This window comes from Cucurbita moschata, unplaced genomic scaffold (assembly GCF_002738365.1).
Source record: "Cucurbita moschata cultivar Rifu unplaced genomic scaffold, Cmos_1.0 Cmo_Scf00015, whole genome shotgun sequence".
NCBI lineage: Eukaryota > Viridiplantae > Streptophyta > Magnoliopsida > Cucurbitales > Cucurbitaceae > Cucurbita > Cucurbita moschata.
Genome location: NW_019268531.1, coordinates 4,255,384 through 4,273,804, shown reverse-complemented (window position 1 = coordinate 4,273,804; position 18,421 = coordinate 4,255,384). Strand labels below are relative to the sequence as shown.

The window sequence follows — 18,421 nt, the reverse complement described above, 5'->3', positions numbered from 1 at the left end:
TATATATATATATATATATATATATATATATATATATATATATATATATATATATATATATAACTCTAACTCTTAGCGGTATTCTTATATTGTATAAATTTAAAGCGTAAATGCTAAATTATTATATATTTGAATTAAATTATTAAATTATTTATAAAAAAGTGTAATTGAGATGTATAATATTTATTACATCATTATTTTATTTTAATTTTTTTGTATAAATATTTAAATTTATTTTTTGTATAGTCTAAACTTTTGAATCAAAATTTATTTTTTATTAGCCTAAACATATTTGATATTATGTTTTTCTCAAAAAAATGTTATTATTATTATTATTATGAATTTCAATAAAAATTCACTATATAAGATTTATTAAAATACATGAAATATATTTAAAAAATTTAAAATTTAAAATCCAAAATATATTCGATCTCGTTCGAGAAAAAACATAAAGTTACTTATTAGTTATTTATATCATATATTTTACATTATGCTTGACGGGCGTGTTCGTGTGTTCGTTAAAAACAAGTCAGGTCGAGTGCAATAGCTTGATTTGGTAAATCAAATTGTGTCCAGGAGCATGCCACGATTCGTTAATATTTTATTAATGATTTTAAAATAAGAATTAAATAAAATAATCGACCAATTAAGAACATAGTTGTTGAAAGGTTATTATTTAATTTAATTTTTGATTTATTAGCTTGGAAAAATCCAAAATTAAGATGGCTTAGAAAATAAAGTAAAGAAAAGGCATTATTAGCTCTTCAAAGAATAATTTTTAGAAAAGGATAATAAATATAATTTATCAAATTATTTTAATGGACAAAAGGTAAGAATAATTATATGAAATTGTCGAAAATTCGATCTAACCGGTTGAATAATAAGACTTTTAGATCCAAAATATACAAGAGCATCAAAACGTTAATCAACCTAAGAAAATGTTTTGAAATGAATTATTTTGATGATTACGATCGAGAGTAAAAAAAATTGAATTGAAATGATAGAACCAAATCGAACGGATGGAATTGAATAGGATCAGTCAGCAAAAACGAGATCAAATCGATTGGACCTAGCAACTCACAAAGAAAAAATTTGCAGTGACATGCATGATCGTTAGCTATTGCAGGTATATGATATCCCATGTTGGTTGGAGAAGAGAACGAAACATTTTTTATAAGAGTGTAAAAACCTCTCCCTAGTAGACCCATTTTAAAATCGTGAGACTGATAACGATACGTAATGGGCTAAAACGGACAATATCTGCTAAGGGTGGGCTTGGACGGTTACAAATGGTATCAGAGCCAGACATCGGGTGGTATACCAGCAAGGACGTTGACCCCTAATAGGGTGGATTGTGAGATCCCATGTTGGTCGAAGAGAAGAACGAAATATTTATTATAAGGATGTGAAAACATCTCCCTAATAGACCCATTTTAAAATCGTGAGACTGATAACGATACGTAATGGGCTAAAGTAGACAATATATGCTAACGGTGGGCTTGGACGGTTACAAATGGTATCAGAGCTAGACACCAGGCGGTATGCTAGCGAGGACGTTGACCCCTAATAGGGTGGATTGTGAGATCCCACGTTGGTCTAAGAGAAAACGAAGCATTTTTTATAAGGGTGTGGAAACCTCTCCCTTGTAGACGCGTTTTAAAACCGTGAAGTTGACGGCGATAAGTAACAAGCTAAAACGAACGATATCTGCTATCGATGGGCTTGCGCACTACGCGTTCAAAAAGAAATAGAGAACCCGAGAGTTTACATTCAAAGTGGATAATATCAAATCGATGTGGATGTTCATGGCTCTTAACGCCCACTTTCGATGTTTAACCACGTAAGCCATCGTAATTTTTCAATAATAAAATGACGTCATAAATTGATGCAAAAAGTGACAATAACAACCCATTATTATTGCATTAACAAAAACAACCCATGATAATACAATAATGACGTAATAATTCGTTTTAATTTATTTCATTAACGACAATAAAATCTCTCAATCTTCATAAAATAATCTCTTAAAATCATCCATGTGCTTCTTCTGCAGCCGTACGGCTATAACTAACCCTCCGTCGTTGTCCGGCGCCGGCATGATGAACGACTTCCCGTCGGCATTCAATGTCGCCGGCCCGACATAACACGGCGGCCCCCAGCCGAAGTCCGCCTCATACAACGGCAGCGTCATCCAACTTCCCAAAGACAAATTGGGGTTGCCCCAAAATGGAGCTTCAACCTTAACTTTTGTGTGGTACGAGGTTCTAACCCAGCTGATGTCCTCTTGACTTGCTAGGAAGTCTAGTGCCGACCTCGCGTACTCGTCCGTGATCTTCCATGTTCCTTCTCGAATCTTTCCAGCAGCGTAGCTCAATGGTTGAGACATTAGATCGTCGAATTGACACTTTGGTGTCACGGCTACTAGGGTTGAGTTTCCGGTGAAGTTGTTGGGAATTGGTGTTCGAAGTCGTCGTCGTACATCCACAGCGACACGGACCATCGTCGGTTGAGAGTTGTCGTTGGTGCTACGAGCTTTGCATGCACATACCCACATATGACCTGCAACAGACTCGTACCGAGTGTATGGTCGTGATGGTACCTCGTCGAGTCGAGTGACTGTGTTAGAATTTGCTCTCTTTTTGAGTTTTTCAACTTGCTCTTTGGAAAGTTTTAGCAACGTGACGGTGGATTCTTTCTTTCGCTCCTCCTGTTGGGAATATTAGAATGTATTAGCTTAAACCGTTCACTAAAGTTCAATATCAATAATAATTTATCGGTGGAATAAGTTAGGGTTCAATAATAAAGTTTAGGAAACTAGTAAGTGTTTTCTCCACGGTAAATACTCATATGTATACTATTTGCCGTATACCAGAATAGAATTGATAAGCTAATTGCTTAAAGATTTCTTTGTTCCAAAGCTCTCTCCCAGTAAATTTTTCTTTTACTTCTTTTACTTGTTTCGACATATTTCTAACCTGGGTCAAATTCAACAATTATGAATTTAATACACATACCTTAGCATCCGAGCAACCCAAAAGAAGTGGCGGGTTGTTGTATTCATGGTGGTCGAACCTAGGCAGCCGTAACGGCTTCTGCGGTTGCAAAATGCGCCGATCATGAAATGGTTGCACAATACTCTCCACCGTCTTCTCCCTCCGTGCGATACTCGCCCACGAGTTGATAAACGTAATCGCCGAGACCCCATCAACAAGAATGTGAGAAATGCCGATGCCGATCACGATCCCACCACAGCTAAATCTCGTCATCTGAACCAACAACACCGGCAGCTCCTCAATGGGAGTACTATAATCGACTTTCGGAGCGAGCTCTCGAAGAGCATCAGTGGGAGAGAAATCGCCATAATCGTCGAGCGTGGCGGTAGAGGAGGCTTCAATGAGCTGAGCTCCGGCGCTGCAGCAATGAAGCTCAAGACGGCCTCCACCGATCCAGTGGAGGCGGCCGACGAGAGGGTAGTAAGGGACGAGGATTTGGGAGAGGGAGTTTTTCAAGGAGTCGACGACGGCGGAGGTGGGGACAGCGGGGGATCGGTAGACATAGATGGTGGGGGAGTGAGTCCATGGCTTGATTTGGTCGCTCTCGGAGAAGGAGAGGGTGGCAATGGGCGTAGGGTGGGCGGGGAAGACGGTGGTGGAAGAATGAACGGTTAAGGAAGCCATTGATAGTCTTAGTGCACACAAACTTCAAGCTTCAATTCTACACTATATATAGAGATGTGGCTAGCTCTAAGGGTGATTCCCATTGTTTCTTTACTATTTAATTCATTTAAAAAAATTTAAAATTTTAAGGTCAACCGACCCGAACCCAGACCCGGAGTGTCATGAGTGTCATGAGAGGCATGAACATCATCATAGTGTACGCATCCGTACTCATGATCATAAATGGGAAAGTTTCCCGATGTACATGAACACACAAAATGCATGAGGTCCCTATAATTTTCAGAATTAAATCATCTTTATGACCCAACCCTATACATCTTTCACATATTACTCTAAGTAACGTGCACGCATTGACGTTCATACATTTATCATCATTAACATTAACTAGGGTTGTGTCTTTAAAAACCCGTTGTCATAGTGCATTGTGACATTTAATACATGCTACATCATCTTAATATGAAACATCTTCATATTAAGTCATTGCATCATCATTCGTCTCACAACATCCTGTTATCATGCATCATCATCATGTCAACATCGTGTACATCATCACATCATCATTTAACGTCACTAGATCATCATATAACATCATCACATCATCATATAATGTTATCACGTCATCATATAACATCATCACATCATCATTTAACGTCATCACGTCATCATATAACATAATCACATCATTAAATCATCATATAATATCATCACATCATTAAATCATCATATAATATCATCACATCATCATACAACGTCACACATCATTATATAACATCATCACATCATCGTATAACATAAAGCATAAATGACACGTGTAAGGGTCATTGGGCACGTGTCGTCATATATAAGACAAGTCTTCCGATCGAGCCGATAGTAAGACCACTTACCTAATTAGCTTAAATTGGTGTCACCGATCTATCTTTAACGAAAGTCTGATTTTGTCTTTTGAAATTCAAGTCTACCTACGTGAGCCATGACATCAATTTCAATTTCAAATTTCCGACAAAATATCTAGCTAAATGACATTAGACACGTTCCATGATTATAGTATTGAAAACGTTTATATATCTCTTATAAAACAATTTTGGCGTTTAATTATAAATAGTAATTATTTTTATAATTATTATTATTATTTTGTTAAATATATGTTTTTGTCCGTTTTAGGAATTTCCACCAACTCCATTAATAAACAAATCACCAATTATTTAAAAATTTTAAGCATGAAAAATCAAATAAAAAAAACACTAAAATATTAAGAATTAGAATATATATATATATATAATCTTTTTCTAATTCAACTAAAAAAGTATTTAAAAACTAAACTAACAATGTATAATAAAAATATTACATTTTTTAATTTTTCAAAAATATCTTTTAGTTTTCGATAAAAAAAAATTAATTCTTTTCGGTTAGACGAACACGACTCTCCACGATAGTATGATATTGTGGCTTTGCTTTGAGCTTCTCCAAAATGCCTCGTACCAATAGAGAGAATATTATTTGTTTATAAACCCATGATCATTCCCTAAATGAGCAGATGTGAGACTTTCATCATCCAACACCTCCCCTTGAACAAAGCACGCCTCCCCTTAATTGAGACTCGACTCCCTTGGAATCTTAGTCATTTTTTACTACCTTCGTACCTTCGAGGAGACTTGACTCCTTTTTCTTTTTGGAGTCCTGTGTTTGACATTTGAGAATTTACTAATCTATTAGCACGACTAAGTTTAGGGCATGGCTCTGATACCATGTTAGACGAACACGACTCTCCACAATGGTATGATATTGTCCACTTTAAGCATAAGCTCTCAAGGTTTTGCTTTGGGCTTCTCCAAAAGGCCTCGTACCAATGGATGAAGAGAATATTTTTTGTTTATAAACCCATGATCATTTCCTAAATTAGCGGATTTGGGACTTTCATCATCCAACAAATGCTACCTTAAACTTTTTAAAAATTTAAAAAACACATTTAAACATCTTTAAAAAATTAAAAATATAATTACGGACAGAAACCATTAGTACCGGTTTAAAAAATACTCATGAATATTAATTTTTTTAAAATTATTTATGAGGTGTAATAGACCGTTTAAAAAGTTGGAAGATTACTGATAAAAAATTTTAAGGTTCAAGAATATTTTTAAAACATTATTAAAAGTAAAAAAATAAAAAATAATATATATATATATATTAAAAATAAATTAGTAAAAAATTAGAAATATATTTTTTTAGATAAAACACAATAATAATTTTAATTTTACTAATTTATTTTATTGGGGTCCACGAAATATTATTAGAATGACAACGGAATTTTTGTGGACCCCAATAAGATNTTCTATGAAATTTAAATTTGAATTTTTCTTATAAATTAAGAGAAATTTGACATAGTAATTAAAGAAAATAATAATAATATTTTGTTTTATTTAAAGAGAAAATAGTATATCGGCGAAAAAAACGCATCAAATTAAAAAAATAGTAATACCCGTCTTATTTCTTCTAATATACCGTCTTGTTTTTTGTGTACTAAACTTAGACGGTATATTAATTTACACTCGACTACTAACAAATAACTTTATTAAAATATTTAAGTTTTGAACGCTCTCGATGATTTTATTATTTTTTTAAAAATTCATTTAAAAAAGAAATATTTTTAAAATTTAGGTATTAAAATATCATAAAGAAACGGAATCTCTTGCAACAAACTTTTCCAACATTGACCTTTGGGTGAAAAAGACTTTACATTGCAATAATTAATAACAAGACAATGAAACATACCAAAACAATAATAATAATTCAAAAAAAAATTTGATTTTTTTTATTATTAAACAAGAAAACATGTTTGGATTCTGTTCTTAATGTTTCGGCTTTTCATTATTAAAAAAAAAAAAAAAAAAAAAAAAAACTTGCGTAGCCGCCTCATCATCTCAATTATTTTGCTAAATGGCAGCCTATGCTCCACGAATTTATTTTATAATAAATATATTTTAAAAAAAACAATAATTATAATAAAAAAAATTTAAAAGCTAAAATAAATAATTATTTATTATTCAAAGTAGTTGGTATAGGTATAAAAAATAATAAAAAAAAATACTTATTATTTATTTATTCCATGTATTTTGAATTTTGTTTATTTGACGTGTTCGTGAAGTTAATTTTGATCGAGTACAATATTTTAAATTAGTCGATCGAGTCAGGTTAGAAAATATGTCACGAATTGTCAGGACTCTATTAACGATTAAGAACGCAGTTGGTTGTATCACAAGAAAAAGAAAAAAAAATTAATTTAATTTATTTTTTTATTTATTAGCTTGGTAAAATCCAAAATTAAGATGACTTAATTTCCCTTAAGATAAAATAAAATAAATAAAAGGTATTTTAAGGGGACTCCACATGGCTTGGAAGATATAGTTAGTGTATATTATTAAAGATTGAAAAATAATGAATGATTTAATCATGCAATAAATTATAATATAAGATGGTAGGTTGTGATTATCGAAGAGGTCGAAGTATAAAAATACTCAGTAAGTAACGTACTTGTAGTGTATGTCTCGTACGCTACGTGAGGACAGAGACTAGGTTCTCTAGTTATACATGCTTTTATAGGATTTCGAAACCTCTATTTTTGGGTATCTCACGTTCTCGCCCTATATGAGTCTTCATTGATTCACCGTGTAACGGCCTAGATCCACCACTAGTAGATATTGTCCTCTTTGGGCTTTTCCTTTCGAGCTTCCCCTTAAGACTTCCATCCCTCTTCGGGGCCCAGCGAGATATTGTCCTCTTTGAGCTTTCCTTTTTGGGCTTCCACCCCTTCGGAGCCCAGCGTCCTCGCTGACACTCTTTCCTTCCTCCAATTAACGTGGGATCTGTTAAAATATCATCAGTAGCCCATTAAGCCCAACTATTGTATGAGTAACTATTGAGATTTTAGGAATAAATTTAGTCAAATGATTTAGATACTTAATAAAAAAAAATGTTGAGAAATTTTAAGAAATGATTACTTAGCATCCGGTGTACCTCCACCCTATTTAGTTTATCCTCCCAAGAAATCTCGAGCAATAAAGTAGTAGTTTCTATAGAGTGTTTTGTAAATCTCTCCTCGATTGATCTTAATAAAGTGTGCTGGGTGTTTCCCACAGAGAGTTGTGTTCAACGGGACTGCCCCCAAATCCACCCCCCTTTGGAGCCCAGCGTCCTTACTGACATACCGTCTCGTGTCTACCCCCCTTCGGGGAATAGCGAGAAGGCTGGCACATTGTCCGATGTCTGGCTCTAATACCATTTGTAACGCCCCAAATCCACTGCTAGCAGATATTGTCCTCGTTGGGCTTTCCCTTTCGTGGCCTTTCCCTTTCGGGCTTCCCCTCAAGGATTTAAAACACGTGAAAAGTTTTCACACCTTTATAAATGGTGGTTTGTTCTCCTTCCCAACCCATGTGAGACATCACACACCGAGTCTATTTCCTATAGTTCCTTATAGTTTGGCTCAATCGGGTTCCTCATTTTATAGTGATATCTCATCATTCTGTTTATCGAGCACATATACCCATCAAAATTTTGTTTGAGATTCTTGAACGTCTTACCCTTTTAGGGTCTTTTCTCGTTTCACCTAGTCTAGTTCCTCATAGTCGGGCCCAAGTGGAACCTTAATCTCATTGGAGTTGTATACATCCATCAACTATTACGCATCTATGTGGTCTCATGTCCTTTATGGACCAGTTTTCAACCCGAGGATTGTTGGAGATCTCGTGCCCATTTTCACACATGATACCTCTAACATAATCAATCTCGAAGTATTATCCTATCAATATCAACTTCTAGTCAAGCTAGTTATGAATGTGGACCCCTATTAATCCCTGTCAATATATCCCGAATAGTCTCCACACTAAATATAAATCATTGGGAGTTACTCCATCTCTCGGCAATATCATATGGACCCTTTTCAATCGGGATGAGTTGACCAGTCCCCCACCTGTCCCCACACGACAACCACGTGATACTAATTATAAGTTTTAGCACCCGGTGTAGTAAAGGCGATCTAAAGTTGTATCATATTCATGACTTCTCTTGCTCAATGCAGTATCTATTATTCATTCATTAAGGACTTACTTAAAGATGTAATTTTTCATACGTCATCTTCTAATAATGCAAGAAATCATGATTATTTATCATTTTCTAACATACCCGTTTTATCATAGAGAGACCGTAAATCATGGTTCATGATATTAGTCATAAATTTTTTTTATCCCAACCGTTCAAACATATCATAAGCAATCATGTCCAACTCAATCCTACATGCGTACTTCGAGAAGAAAATTTGAAATGACTACGTACGATTCTCACACACCATTCCAATACATAATCACAAAGAAAACAAATCGAGTACTCCGGACATTTAAAAAAGAAAACCAAGTAGTCAATAAACGATAAATACCCGAGAACCCAAAAATCATAGTTCATAAATATCTTTAAAGCTTTTGATTGTATATGTGATAGGTGTCAAGTTTCGAGACCAAATGGCCCGTTTCAGTTGAGTTATAAACTTATTTGAATTGAGTTTGATTCAAATAAATGAAAGTTTTATGGATTGGATTGGTTCACGAGTTTACTTAAATGAGATTTAGTTGATTAAACTTACTCAAATTTATTGTTAAGTAACACAATCCTTATTAAATTTTTGTACTTGAATACCTCCCGAACAATTAAATTAAGTATAGAAAATGATCCAACCTGGCCTAACTCAACCCACGAACACCTCTACTAAATAAATACAAACCAAAATTTAGAAACTAAATTTGTGATCAGGTAGGTATTCGAGTACAAAAATTTAACACCGTACAAAAGGAAGATAGTGAATTTTGGTCTAACATTTTGGATCATAGTGGATTATGATCTCGAATGTACAAAATATTATGGTATGATATTCTAAGTCCTTATCTAAAAGAATATAGTTTTCCGTCTGGTTCAATTCATTAAGTGAAAATTGATTTGTTTTCGATCGTATATAGTGCTTATTTGATCTTTAACGATTTAATTTTACGTTTAAAAGCACCTGATATCCTTCTTAAACACTTATAATACTCGAACCTTATTAAGAAAAAATGCAAAAGAACGAACTATGTAATAAAGTTAAAAGACGGGCCACATTGGACAAGGCAACTGATGAACATATTCTTATTCTTTTGTGCAGCCTTTTGGGATGGGATATCTATCTACTCGAATGGAACTTATTCCAACATCTATCACCCATAGATATGAAAATCAACTCAACTCAATAATATCATCCACTTTATTATTAGAGATGGCAAAATTTCTTGCAAGTTAGGTCCAAAGAAATTTCACTTCCTCGTGAATTTATTTTGAATCAAGATCATTTTGCGTAACTTTATCTTAGTTTTATTGCGGGAGCAACCCTATTTTCCACTTTTAATTGATCAAAATAAGCAATTCTTACTTTTTGTAGAGGATTAGATCCCGTGTTCAGGAGTTTACAGTTAAATCGATATTGACTTAGAGAAGACAATATGATAATCAATTGAGAAGAAAGCCCCAAGTCTTGCTCACAATAGTCGAGTCCCTACAATACCAAACCTATACCTCTTAGCTTGTCACCAAAATGCTTAATCAATCCCAAAATTCTTGCAGATAAAACTCGTTTATTCATATGATCACAAATCCTAAGGACACAACGTTTAATCTCGTAGGTAAAATCCGTCTATATTCAGATAACCAATTTATGCATCAAAATATTTATAGAATAATGCATGTTTAGTTTTATAAGTATCTTTGTCCCTATCACCTCGTAACTAAGCTTGTTCCTCCTTTTGTCACTAAAAGTCCTCAGCTGAACGATGCTTCAATAATCATGATACAAACGCAAGCTCGAAACTATATAGTTCCTTGAGTCGAAAGAAAATACAATATCATACTAATATGCAGATGTAATAACAATCATTTCAATGAGTCAGACATAATGTTCACTGCATCATAAACAAAAAGCAAGCGAAGAAGATGCATCTAATTGAGACAGAAGTGAGAGAAAGTGGTAAATGTCTTTAAAAAACCAATCATAATCACATGAGCAAGCTAGAAATGAGCATCACAAGAGCAGAAAGAGCATAATAGAGGGAATCTGATTTGGAACTCACTCACTAAGCTATAGAAAGAAAAAGAGAAAGAAAGGCTGTGAGTGAGTGAAGAGTGGCAAATGGGCGTGTGAGTTTGCGTTATATGCCTTATATTCTCATATTCACATTCTCTTCACTCAAAATCTGCATATTGGCTCTCTGCAATTTGATATGGATTTGGCAGAGATTGGTGGAGTAGAAGGATAATTCTTTTGGGGATTGGAATCTGATTCTTCCACTTGTCGTGTTCGTGTTGGGTTTTGGTGTTTATAAATGGATACCTAGGAGGGTAGTTCATAGTTCATCAAAACCCACTGTTCTGATCTTCTTCTGTATTTCACCTTTTTCCAGCACATTTCCTTTCTGTGTAGGCTTAGCTTCAGCTCTTCCATTTTTGTCTCTCCCTATCTCTAAAGCTAAATAACTCAAATCCCACTGTGTTTGTTTTTCTTGGAGATAACACTCAGGTCAGCTCTCTCTCTCTCTCTGTTCTCAAATGGAGATAACACAGAGTTTCCATTCAAATATGAGTAAACAAATAGCCTAAGGTTTCTCTGTTCTCAAATGGAGAGCATTTAATATTAGAAGAAGAATAATCTTCATCCATATTTCTGATCTCTTAGCTTTCACTCTGTTTTAATACTTTAATAAAGTATTTTTCCTAGTCTCAATATTCTTCTTTATCTTTTTTGTTCTTTTCTTTTTTCATTTTGCTATGAAGTCAAAGATTCCATTCCACTGAGTGGTTTGTTGTTGTTATACAGAGAAGCTGCGGATTACTCTTTCGAGAATACGACCATGAACGCACTAGCAGCAACAAACAGAAACTTCAAGCTTGCTGCTAGACTTCTCGGTCTCGACTCAAAGCTCGAAAAGAGCTTGCTCATTCCATTTAGAGAAATCAAGGCTTGGTTCTTCTCATTTCTTCTATTCAATATATTTGTTTCAATTGGGATGGATGCTTTTATAGATCCTTGGTTTTCTTTTCGAGAGTTCATATCTTGAACAATAATAGTCTATAGTTTCTGCTAAAACTCTTCTGAATATGACAGGTTGAGTGTACCATACCCAAAGATAATGGCACATTGGCATCCTTTGTTGGTTTCAGGGTCCAGCATGACAATGCAAGAGGCCCCATGAAGGGAGGGATCAGATATCACCCAGAGGTTGGTAGTTTTTCTTATTATCTTAGAGTCCCTTTTCTACAATAATCTAAGTTTCAAAGGCTCATTCCTTGCATTTTGCTCATGGTCTACTCTCCAATGCAGGTTGACCCTGATGAGGTAAATGCTTTGGCACAATTGATGACGTGGAAGACAGCGGTCGCAAATATACCATACGGTGGAGCGAAGGGCGGGATAGGATGTGATCCTGGAGAATTAAGTCTATCGGAGCTGGAACGTCTTACCAGAGTTTTCACTCAAAAGATACATGATCTTGTTGGTGTCCACACTGATGTTCCAGCACCAGATATGGGAACGGGTCCACAGGTTGACTACATATACACAATCAAACTTAGTTTCTAGTAGTTGCATTATTTTACTGTTCAAGTTTCAACTTTCCTCCCTCCTAATTGTGTGTGTTGATTTCAACAGACAATGGCATGGATCCTAGATGAGTATTCCAAGTTTCATGGCTACTCACCAGCGATCGTAACAGGGAAACCTATCGTAAGTGACTTATAAGGCTCAACTCAGCTTCATAGATTACTATTAAAGCAACTAATCAAAGTTGACTATCACCAAACTAGGATCTGGGTGGATCTCTGGGCAGAGATGCAGCAACAGGGCGAGGCGTGTTGTATGCAACAGAGGCCTTATTAAATGAGTATGGAAAGAGCATATCTGGTCAAAGATTTGTCATTCAGGCACACTTTTTTTACCTTTCTGCTACAATTTCTCGTTCAAGCTAACCTTCATATATACTACAACATGCTAAGTAAAAATACGGGCTGCTATGTTAGGGTTTCGGCAATGTGGGGTCGTGGGCAGCACGACTGATCAATGAAAATGGAGGAAAGATCGTAGCAATAAGCGATGTGACAGGAGCAATAAAGAATGACAATGGGATAGATATTCCAAGCTTACTAAAATATGCAAAAGAACACAAAGGTGTGAAAGGTTTTGATGGGGGAAATCCAATTGATCCCCAGTCTATTTTGGTTGAAGACTGTGACATATTGATACCAGCAGCCCTTGGAGGCGTCATCAACAAGGAAAATGCCAATGAAATCAAAGCTAAGTTCATAATAGAAGCAGCCAATCACCCAGCAGACCCAGAGGCCGATGAGGTGAGCACATAAATGAACATCAAGCTAAATGAACATAGTACCAAAAACTAGAAATGCATAATCTTTTGTCATCTGTAGATATTAGCAAGAAAAGGAGTTGTTATTCTACCAGATATTTATGCAAATTCAGGGGGAGTTACAGTTAGCTACTTCGAGTGGGTTCAGGTACCAGCCCTTTTGTTCATTCATTCACTAACTCCTTTCAGAAAGAGACAACAGATACACACATATGATATATAACTCAATTGAAACAAACAATTCAAATACAGAACATCCAAGGTTTCATGTGGGAGGAAGAGAAGGTAAATAATGAGCTGAAGACTTACATGACGAAGGGCTTCAAAGATGTGAAGGAGATGTGCAAGACCCATAATTGTGACCTCCGCATGGGAGCTTTTACACTTGGAGTCAACCGAGTCGCCAGAGCCACTGTGTTGAGGGGTTGGGAAGCCTAAGCAACTGCTTCTCTTAGGTCTGAATAAATGGGGAGATGCTCCACTCCCTCACCTTAGTGCTGCTTCCTTTCCTGCTGTCCTGCATACAACGACCACTTTTTCATAGCGTTAGTTACTTTTATTGGACAAGCATGCAAGAACTACCATCTCAGCTCTAAAAAATGCCAAATAAATGGCGTAGTTTTGCTTCCTCCTGATACCTATTGATAGGAGATTTAAGGATTGATTTCGGATGAGAGGAGTCCTCTCTAGGCTTCAGCCATTCACTTGGCTTACCAACTTCTTGACAGTAAAAGAAATGAGAACAGTTTTCAAACAGTACTGTAGAACTATATGGACAATAGTCATCTTTCTTCTGTCCAAAACACGCAGCACTAAGAAATTCAGCAATAAGAGAAAAACGACATCAAAATTTCATAATCCACGAACTCAATCTATATTATATTGAGACACAGACTAGAAAATTTCATTTGCACTGATTAGTAAGACATTAAAATTAGCGGTAGAATTAAATTAGGTAGTAGCTTCAATAAAGAGAAGTTGAATTCCAAACAAAATACAGTACAAACAAAAGACTCTAGCAAACGCTTCCCAAAATGACATTGCAAATGGAAAATTGATAAAATTATAGTATTACATAATGCTAATTTAGTATCTTCCTCTACCCCTAAAGCCACCACCACGGCCACCACCTCTTGGAGGGCCACCTCTGCCACCTCTTGGACCGCCCCTTCCACGAAAGCCACCAGCCCCACGGCCACCTCTGCCCCCACCACGACCTCCACCTCTAGCAGCAAACTGTCCCCTGAAATAATGAACAGACATAATGAGTTATTTCTATACAGAATCTAACACAGACTGTGAAGCATTGCTTAGTAGTTCTTTGATTCTTTCAATTTAAAAAAAGTTATGAAACCATCTATCGGTTTGAAACATATTAGATGAATAGTGATCGACTACCAATATTTGGATACTGAATAGAAAAAGGAGCCAATAAGGGCAAATCACAGACGCATCCAGCGTGGTAAAGTCGAAGCAAAACTAAATTGTTTATCTCATGTACACAATCCACTGAAGACTAACAGCAGCACAATGAAGAAATAAGAAATAGACGCATCAGACCACATAATAGGAAGCTATGTTGTTCGTTTGGATTATGAAAATTTGGAATCATATAGAGGAACTAGGAATTAAACACACAATTTAAAACAACAAATAAAATAAAACAAACTGTCATGAACTTAGCAACCCTATTTTCAGTCACTCGTGATTTTACTCAGTCTGGATGCCCAAATTTCAACTATAATAGAATCTTTCACTTAATCACCCATCTTCATTCAAGATTCATTACAATCAAACATAAATACCATGTTAATCTGAATTTATATCCAAGCCTTACTACCGAACAAAAAACGTTAGTCGTGCAGTCAAGACATAAAACTACGTTTTCTAAAACCACTCAATACATACGGACATAAGCAATCACTTGAAAAAAAGACCTCATTGGAGGTGGGGGGAGAGATGGATTACGTACTTGGGCTGTGGGAGGAATCTAGCGAGAGGTAAAAGTTTAGCTGGATCAATATAAAATTTATCCCCAGAAGAATATGAGGTGGCGACGATTCCTTCCATCATTTTGATCGAGAAATACTGCAATCAGGTTTAAGAAACAATGATTTATCATATATCTAAACTGTATCCAAAACTAAACAACTAACAAAATCAAGGCCAGTGGACTCACGGATTCATTGATGGGGCCGAAAATCTCATCAACTTTACCTATCTGTGTCTTATTCTGAAGATAGATAGGGGCATTAAAGAAAGGAATCTTCTCATTTGTGAGCTTTGTGACTGCATCTCCCTCACATGCATGAAGGAAAGAAGAAACCTCTGTAACAGAAAAAATCAACGTAGTGATAAATAAAATAGAACAAAGTAGGGAAAACAGGGAGTAAATGTAACAAAACAATCCTAGAGAAAAATAGACATAAATTGTGTGTATTCAAATTTAAATTGCTAAAGAAAAAGGAAAGTTTCAGAAGCAAAATCCATTGTTTATGCCGATTATACAAACGAAAATACCAGTAACATTCTAAATAGTCCAAAGGAGTCCAAGGGAGCATCGCATTGTAACTAAAACTATTTCATTAAACACCTACAGAAAATATCCTAGTAGCAAAGAAGAAAAAGATGAAGGAAAACCCAAATCAGTGAATAATTGAAGAAGTAATGGGAGATACGAACCAACGACTTCAGACGGAGGACCCTCATCACGAAAACCTCCGCCGCCACGACCACCAAAGCGGCCACCTCCCCTGCCACGGCCGCCTCCTCTACCACCGAAACCACCGTCACGGCCTCCCCGGAAGCCACCGCCGCCTCTTGGTGGCCGCATTCTTCTACTGCAGCTATGAGAAAACGAGAGAGCTTTTCTTAATAATCGGAGGAGGGTCGCTTCAAAATCTCGGTTAGGGTTTACCGGGGTTTTTAGGGTTTATATAGGTGTGAAGTTGACCCCTTCTTCTCTTTCCTTTTCCTTTTTCCTTATCTTTTCCTTATTTTTTTAAATAAATTATCAAAAATACTCTATCAAGTCAGTTTTAATTAATATTGTAAATTTGAAATTTGTTTTAAAATAATTTTAATAAATCTTTTATATTAAATTTATAAATAAAAAATTTGTATTTAATTATGTGAATAAATTAAAGCATGAAAAAGAAAATTATAGACCGCATCCGTTGCCCTTAATGAAACTAACATGAGAGTAAGTAAAAGGGGTTTGGAACAGGCATGCGGTTATGGACAATATGTCCTGACCAACCATGATCGGGGCATCTGACACGTGGCCACAGACAATATGCCTTGGACAAGCATGACCGTGACATCCTTTCTCACTCAATGATCATGTTCGAGTGATATCCTAAAGAGTCTATCGTGTATGGATAAGGTTGGATGTCTACAAATGATTTGATCCAAATTGTTTATGTGCAGACATGTGAGCGATGGTATCTTATATTATGAGTATAAGGTCCCACGTAAATTCATGCTAATACCAAAGGTTCAATTTAATTGAAATAAAATTTCAAATTAATATTAAATATATTTATTATATTAAATATTAAAATAATTAATATGTATTAGATACTTTCAATATATTCGGATATTTTATAACATTTAAATATGATTTGAACTAGATATTATATTCTAATATATTAGATATTCAAATATATTATTTGACAAAAGATTATTAAAGAGTCCTTGTCAACGACCTTCGGTTGAGCCAAAATATCTATCATATTATCGATCCTGTCGGCATTAGTGGCAATTTCATTCATACAAGATTTCAAAAGCTTCATTCCATTAATACTCAAGTAGAGTAACTGATTTTCGATCTCTACCAATAAGTCAGCCCGAGACTTGCCACTTGTTTTGCAGCAAACATGTTTATGTACTGCGATTCAAGAAGCCAACCTGACTCTTATACCACTTGTCACAATCGCAGTCTTGTGGTACGGGACAACGATTGTACTGCACTTATTCTAATCCAGTGAACAAACCAGTCGTATGAAAGCCGAGGTTTGTGGACAACCTTTACGTATGGTCGAGGCTAGGGTCATGTTTCAAAGAAATGTTTTAAAAAACGTGAGCGAGTAAATGCATTGAAAACAATTTAAAAGGAATTAGTGTTAGATAAGTTTTAGCCAATTTTGGTAACCGGTTATACACCTCCTTATTGACACGACATGAATATTAAAAACTTATTAAGTACTAATAGTTTACATTCATTCGTGACGGGACTCCTAATGGATTGAAAACCATATCATATTAACGGGTCTTCCATTTTGCAAATAAGGCATATCTTCTCTAGGCAAAATTTTTGAAACAATACCTTTATTTCCCTGTCTTCCCGCTACCTTATTGCCTACTTTGATTTCACGTTTCTGTGAAATATATACACGAATCATTCCTGGATTATAACTCGAACCCCCTTTTTTCTGGATCCATCTCACATGAATAACTCGACCCCTATAGCCTATAGGTAGGTTTAGACAGGTTTCTTTTGAAGTGGATAACTGAATGTCAAGTATGACTCGAAATAATCTATGTTTGGGGGCATACAATCTAAAATTAACATTTTGAACTTTTTTTTGTCACAATTACATTTTGATGGCAGCGGACTTGCAATTGTGCTGCACTCACTTCGCAGGAAGAACCCACACCTACGGAATCAAATAATAAATCTTCTTATGATTCTTGTTTCGATATTTTTTTGTTTCAACGATATTTTGTGTTTTCAAATAAAATCAATAATTTCATCTACGATTCATTGGAACAAAAAAGCCCGACTAGGTACGCCGTGAAAATAAAATGACCTTTTGGATGAAATAAAATAACAGAGGTACTATATTTTTTTTATTTAGAAATATATATTTTTAACCATATTTAATATATTGGTATTATTTATATATTAGGATTAGAGATATCTCTCTTTTGAGCCCTTACTCTATCTAATTTATCTAAATGAAATGATTGTATTTATCGATTTTATCGATCATCGATATATCTACATAATTATATATATATCGATATAATTATATATATATATATAATTAAAAAAAGTAGATTTTTAATTATATATCCATATAATTAAAAGGTAGATAAAGATAATAAGGAGAGATCGGTTTAATCGGTATTTTCTTTTATGGTTCATATTCTGGATTAGGTTCATCTCTGTAATAATCGGATGAACTGAGTTGTAGACATGAAAGCATACGAACTCAACAGGATCCCCTCGAATAAAAAAAAAAGAGGGGTAGGTCCCGTTGAGCTCTTACTAATTAGAATAATTTATTCATATAAATGATTATTTATTTTTTA

The 18,421-nt window shown here is 35.1% G+C and overlaps 3 protein-coding genes across 4 annotated transcripts; 1 reads left to right on the top strand and 2 right to left on the bottom strand.

The window, feature by feature from the left end:
• Window positions 1–1,966: 1,966 nt before the first annotated feature.
• LOC111453622 (spermidine hydroxycinnamoyl transferase-like) lies at window positions 1,967–3,683 on the bottom strand. The gene is made up of 2 exons (XM_023094788.1): window positions 3,015–3,683; window positions 1,967–2,707 (listed from the first exon to the last, which is right to left on the bottom strand). The coding sequence occupies exons 1-2, from the start codon at window positions 3,675–3,677 to the stop codon at window positions 2,003–2,005; spliced, it is 1,368 nt and encodes a 455-aa protein (XP_022950556.1). The 5' UTR covers window positions 3,678–3,683; the 3' UTR covers window positions 1,967–2,002.
• A 7,425-nt stretch (window positions 3,684–11,108) lies between these two features.
• Window positions 11,109–13,875, top strand: LOC111453621 (glutamate dehydrogenase 1). 2 transcript variants are annotated; one of them, XM_023094786.1, is made up of 9 exons: window positions 11,109–11,265; window positions 11,568–11,704; window positions 11,851–11,964; window positions 12,067–12,288; window positions 12,394–12,468; window positions 12,549–12,665; window positions 12,762–13,088; window positions 13,167–13,253; window positions 13,358–13,875. In XM_023094786.1, the coding sequence occupies exons 2-9, from the start codon at window positions 11,597–11,599 to the stop codon at window positions 13,541–13,543; spliced, it is 1,236 nt and encodes a 411-aa protein (XP_022950554.1). In that variant the 5' UTR covers window positions 11,109–11,265; window positions 11,568–11,596; the 3' UTR covers window positions 13,544–13,875. The 2 variants fall into 2 exon arrangements, with proteins under 2 accessions (XP_022950554.1, XP_022950555.1); XM_023094787.1 differs by having other exon boundaries at window positions 11,112–11,265; window positions 11,563–11,704.
• Window positions 13,876–13,959: 84 nt separating this feature from the next.
• LOC111453623 (putative H/ACA ribonucleoprotein complex subunit 1-like protein 1) lies at window positions 13,960–16,029 on the bottom strand. Its single transcript, XM_023094789.1, has 4 exons — window positions 15,788–16,029; window positions 15,285–15,433; window positions 15,078–15,193; window positions 13,960–14,348 (listed from the first exon to the last, which is right to left on the bottom strand). Exons 1-4 carry the CDS (start codon window positions 15,936–15,938, stop codon window positions 14,192–14,194), a joined length of 573 nt encoding a protein of 190 aa, XP_022950557.1. The 5' UTR covers window positions 15,939–16,029; the 3' UTR covers window positions 13,960–14,191.
• Window positions 16,030–18,421: the final 2,392 nt, after the last annotated feature.

What these genes read in the sequence shown, in the direction of transcription:
- LOC111453622 (XM_023094788.1), bottom strand. Translation starts at nt 3,677, where the DNA reads ATGGCTTCCTTAACCGTTCATTCTTCCACCACCGTCTTCCCCGCCCAC. An exon ending in TGGGTTGCTCGGATGCTAAG is followed by an intron (nt 2,708 to 3,014) that starts GTATGTGTATTA and finishes TATTCCCAACAG; the next exon opens with GAGGAGCGAAAGAAAGAATC.
- LOC111453621 (XM_023094786.1), top strand. Translation starts at nt 11,597, where the DNA reads ATGAACGCACTAGCAGCAACAAACAGAAACTTCAAGCTTGCTGCTAGA. An exon ending in TTCCATTTAGAGAAATCAAG is followed by an intron (nt 11,705 to 11,850) that starts GCTTGGTTCTTC and finishes TGAATATGACAG; the next exon opens with GTTGAGTGTACCATACCCAA. An exon ending in TCGTAACAGGGAAACCTATC is followed by an intron (nt 12,469 to 12,548) that starts GTAAGTGACTTA and finishes TCACCAAACTAG; the next exon opens with GATCTGGGTGGATCTCTGGG.
- LOC111453623 (XM_023094789.1), bottom strand. Translation starts at nt 15,938, where the DNA reads ATGCGGCCACCAAGAGGCGGCGGTGGCTTCCGGGGAGGCCGTGACGGT. An exon ending in TCCTCCGTCTGAAGTCGTTG is followed by an intron (nt 15,434 to 15,787) that starts GTTCGTATCTCC and finishes TTTCTGTTACAG; the next exon opens with AGGTTTCTTCTTTCCTTCAT. An exon ending in AGATTCCTCCCACAGCCCAA is followed by an intron (nt 14,349 to 15,077) that starts GTACGTAATCCA and finishes TCATTATTTCAG; the next exon opens with GGGACAGTTTGCTGCTAGAG.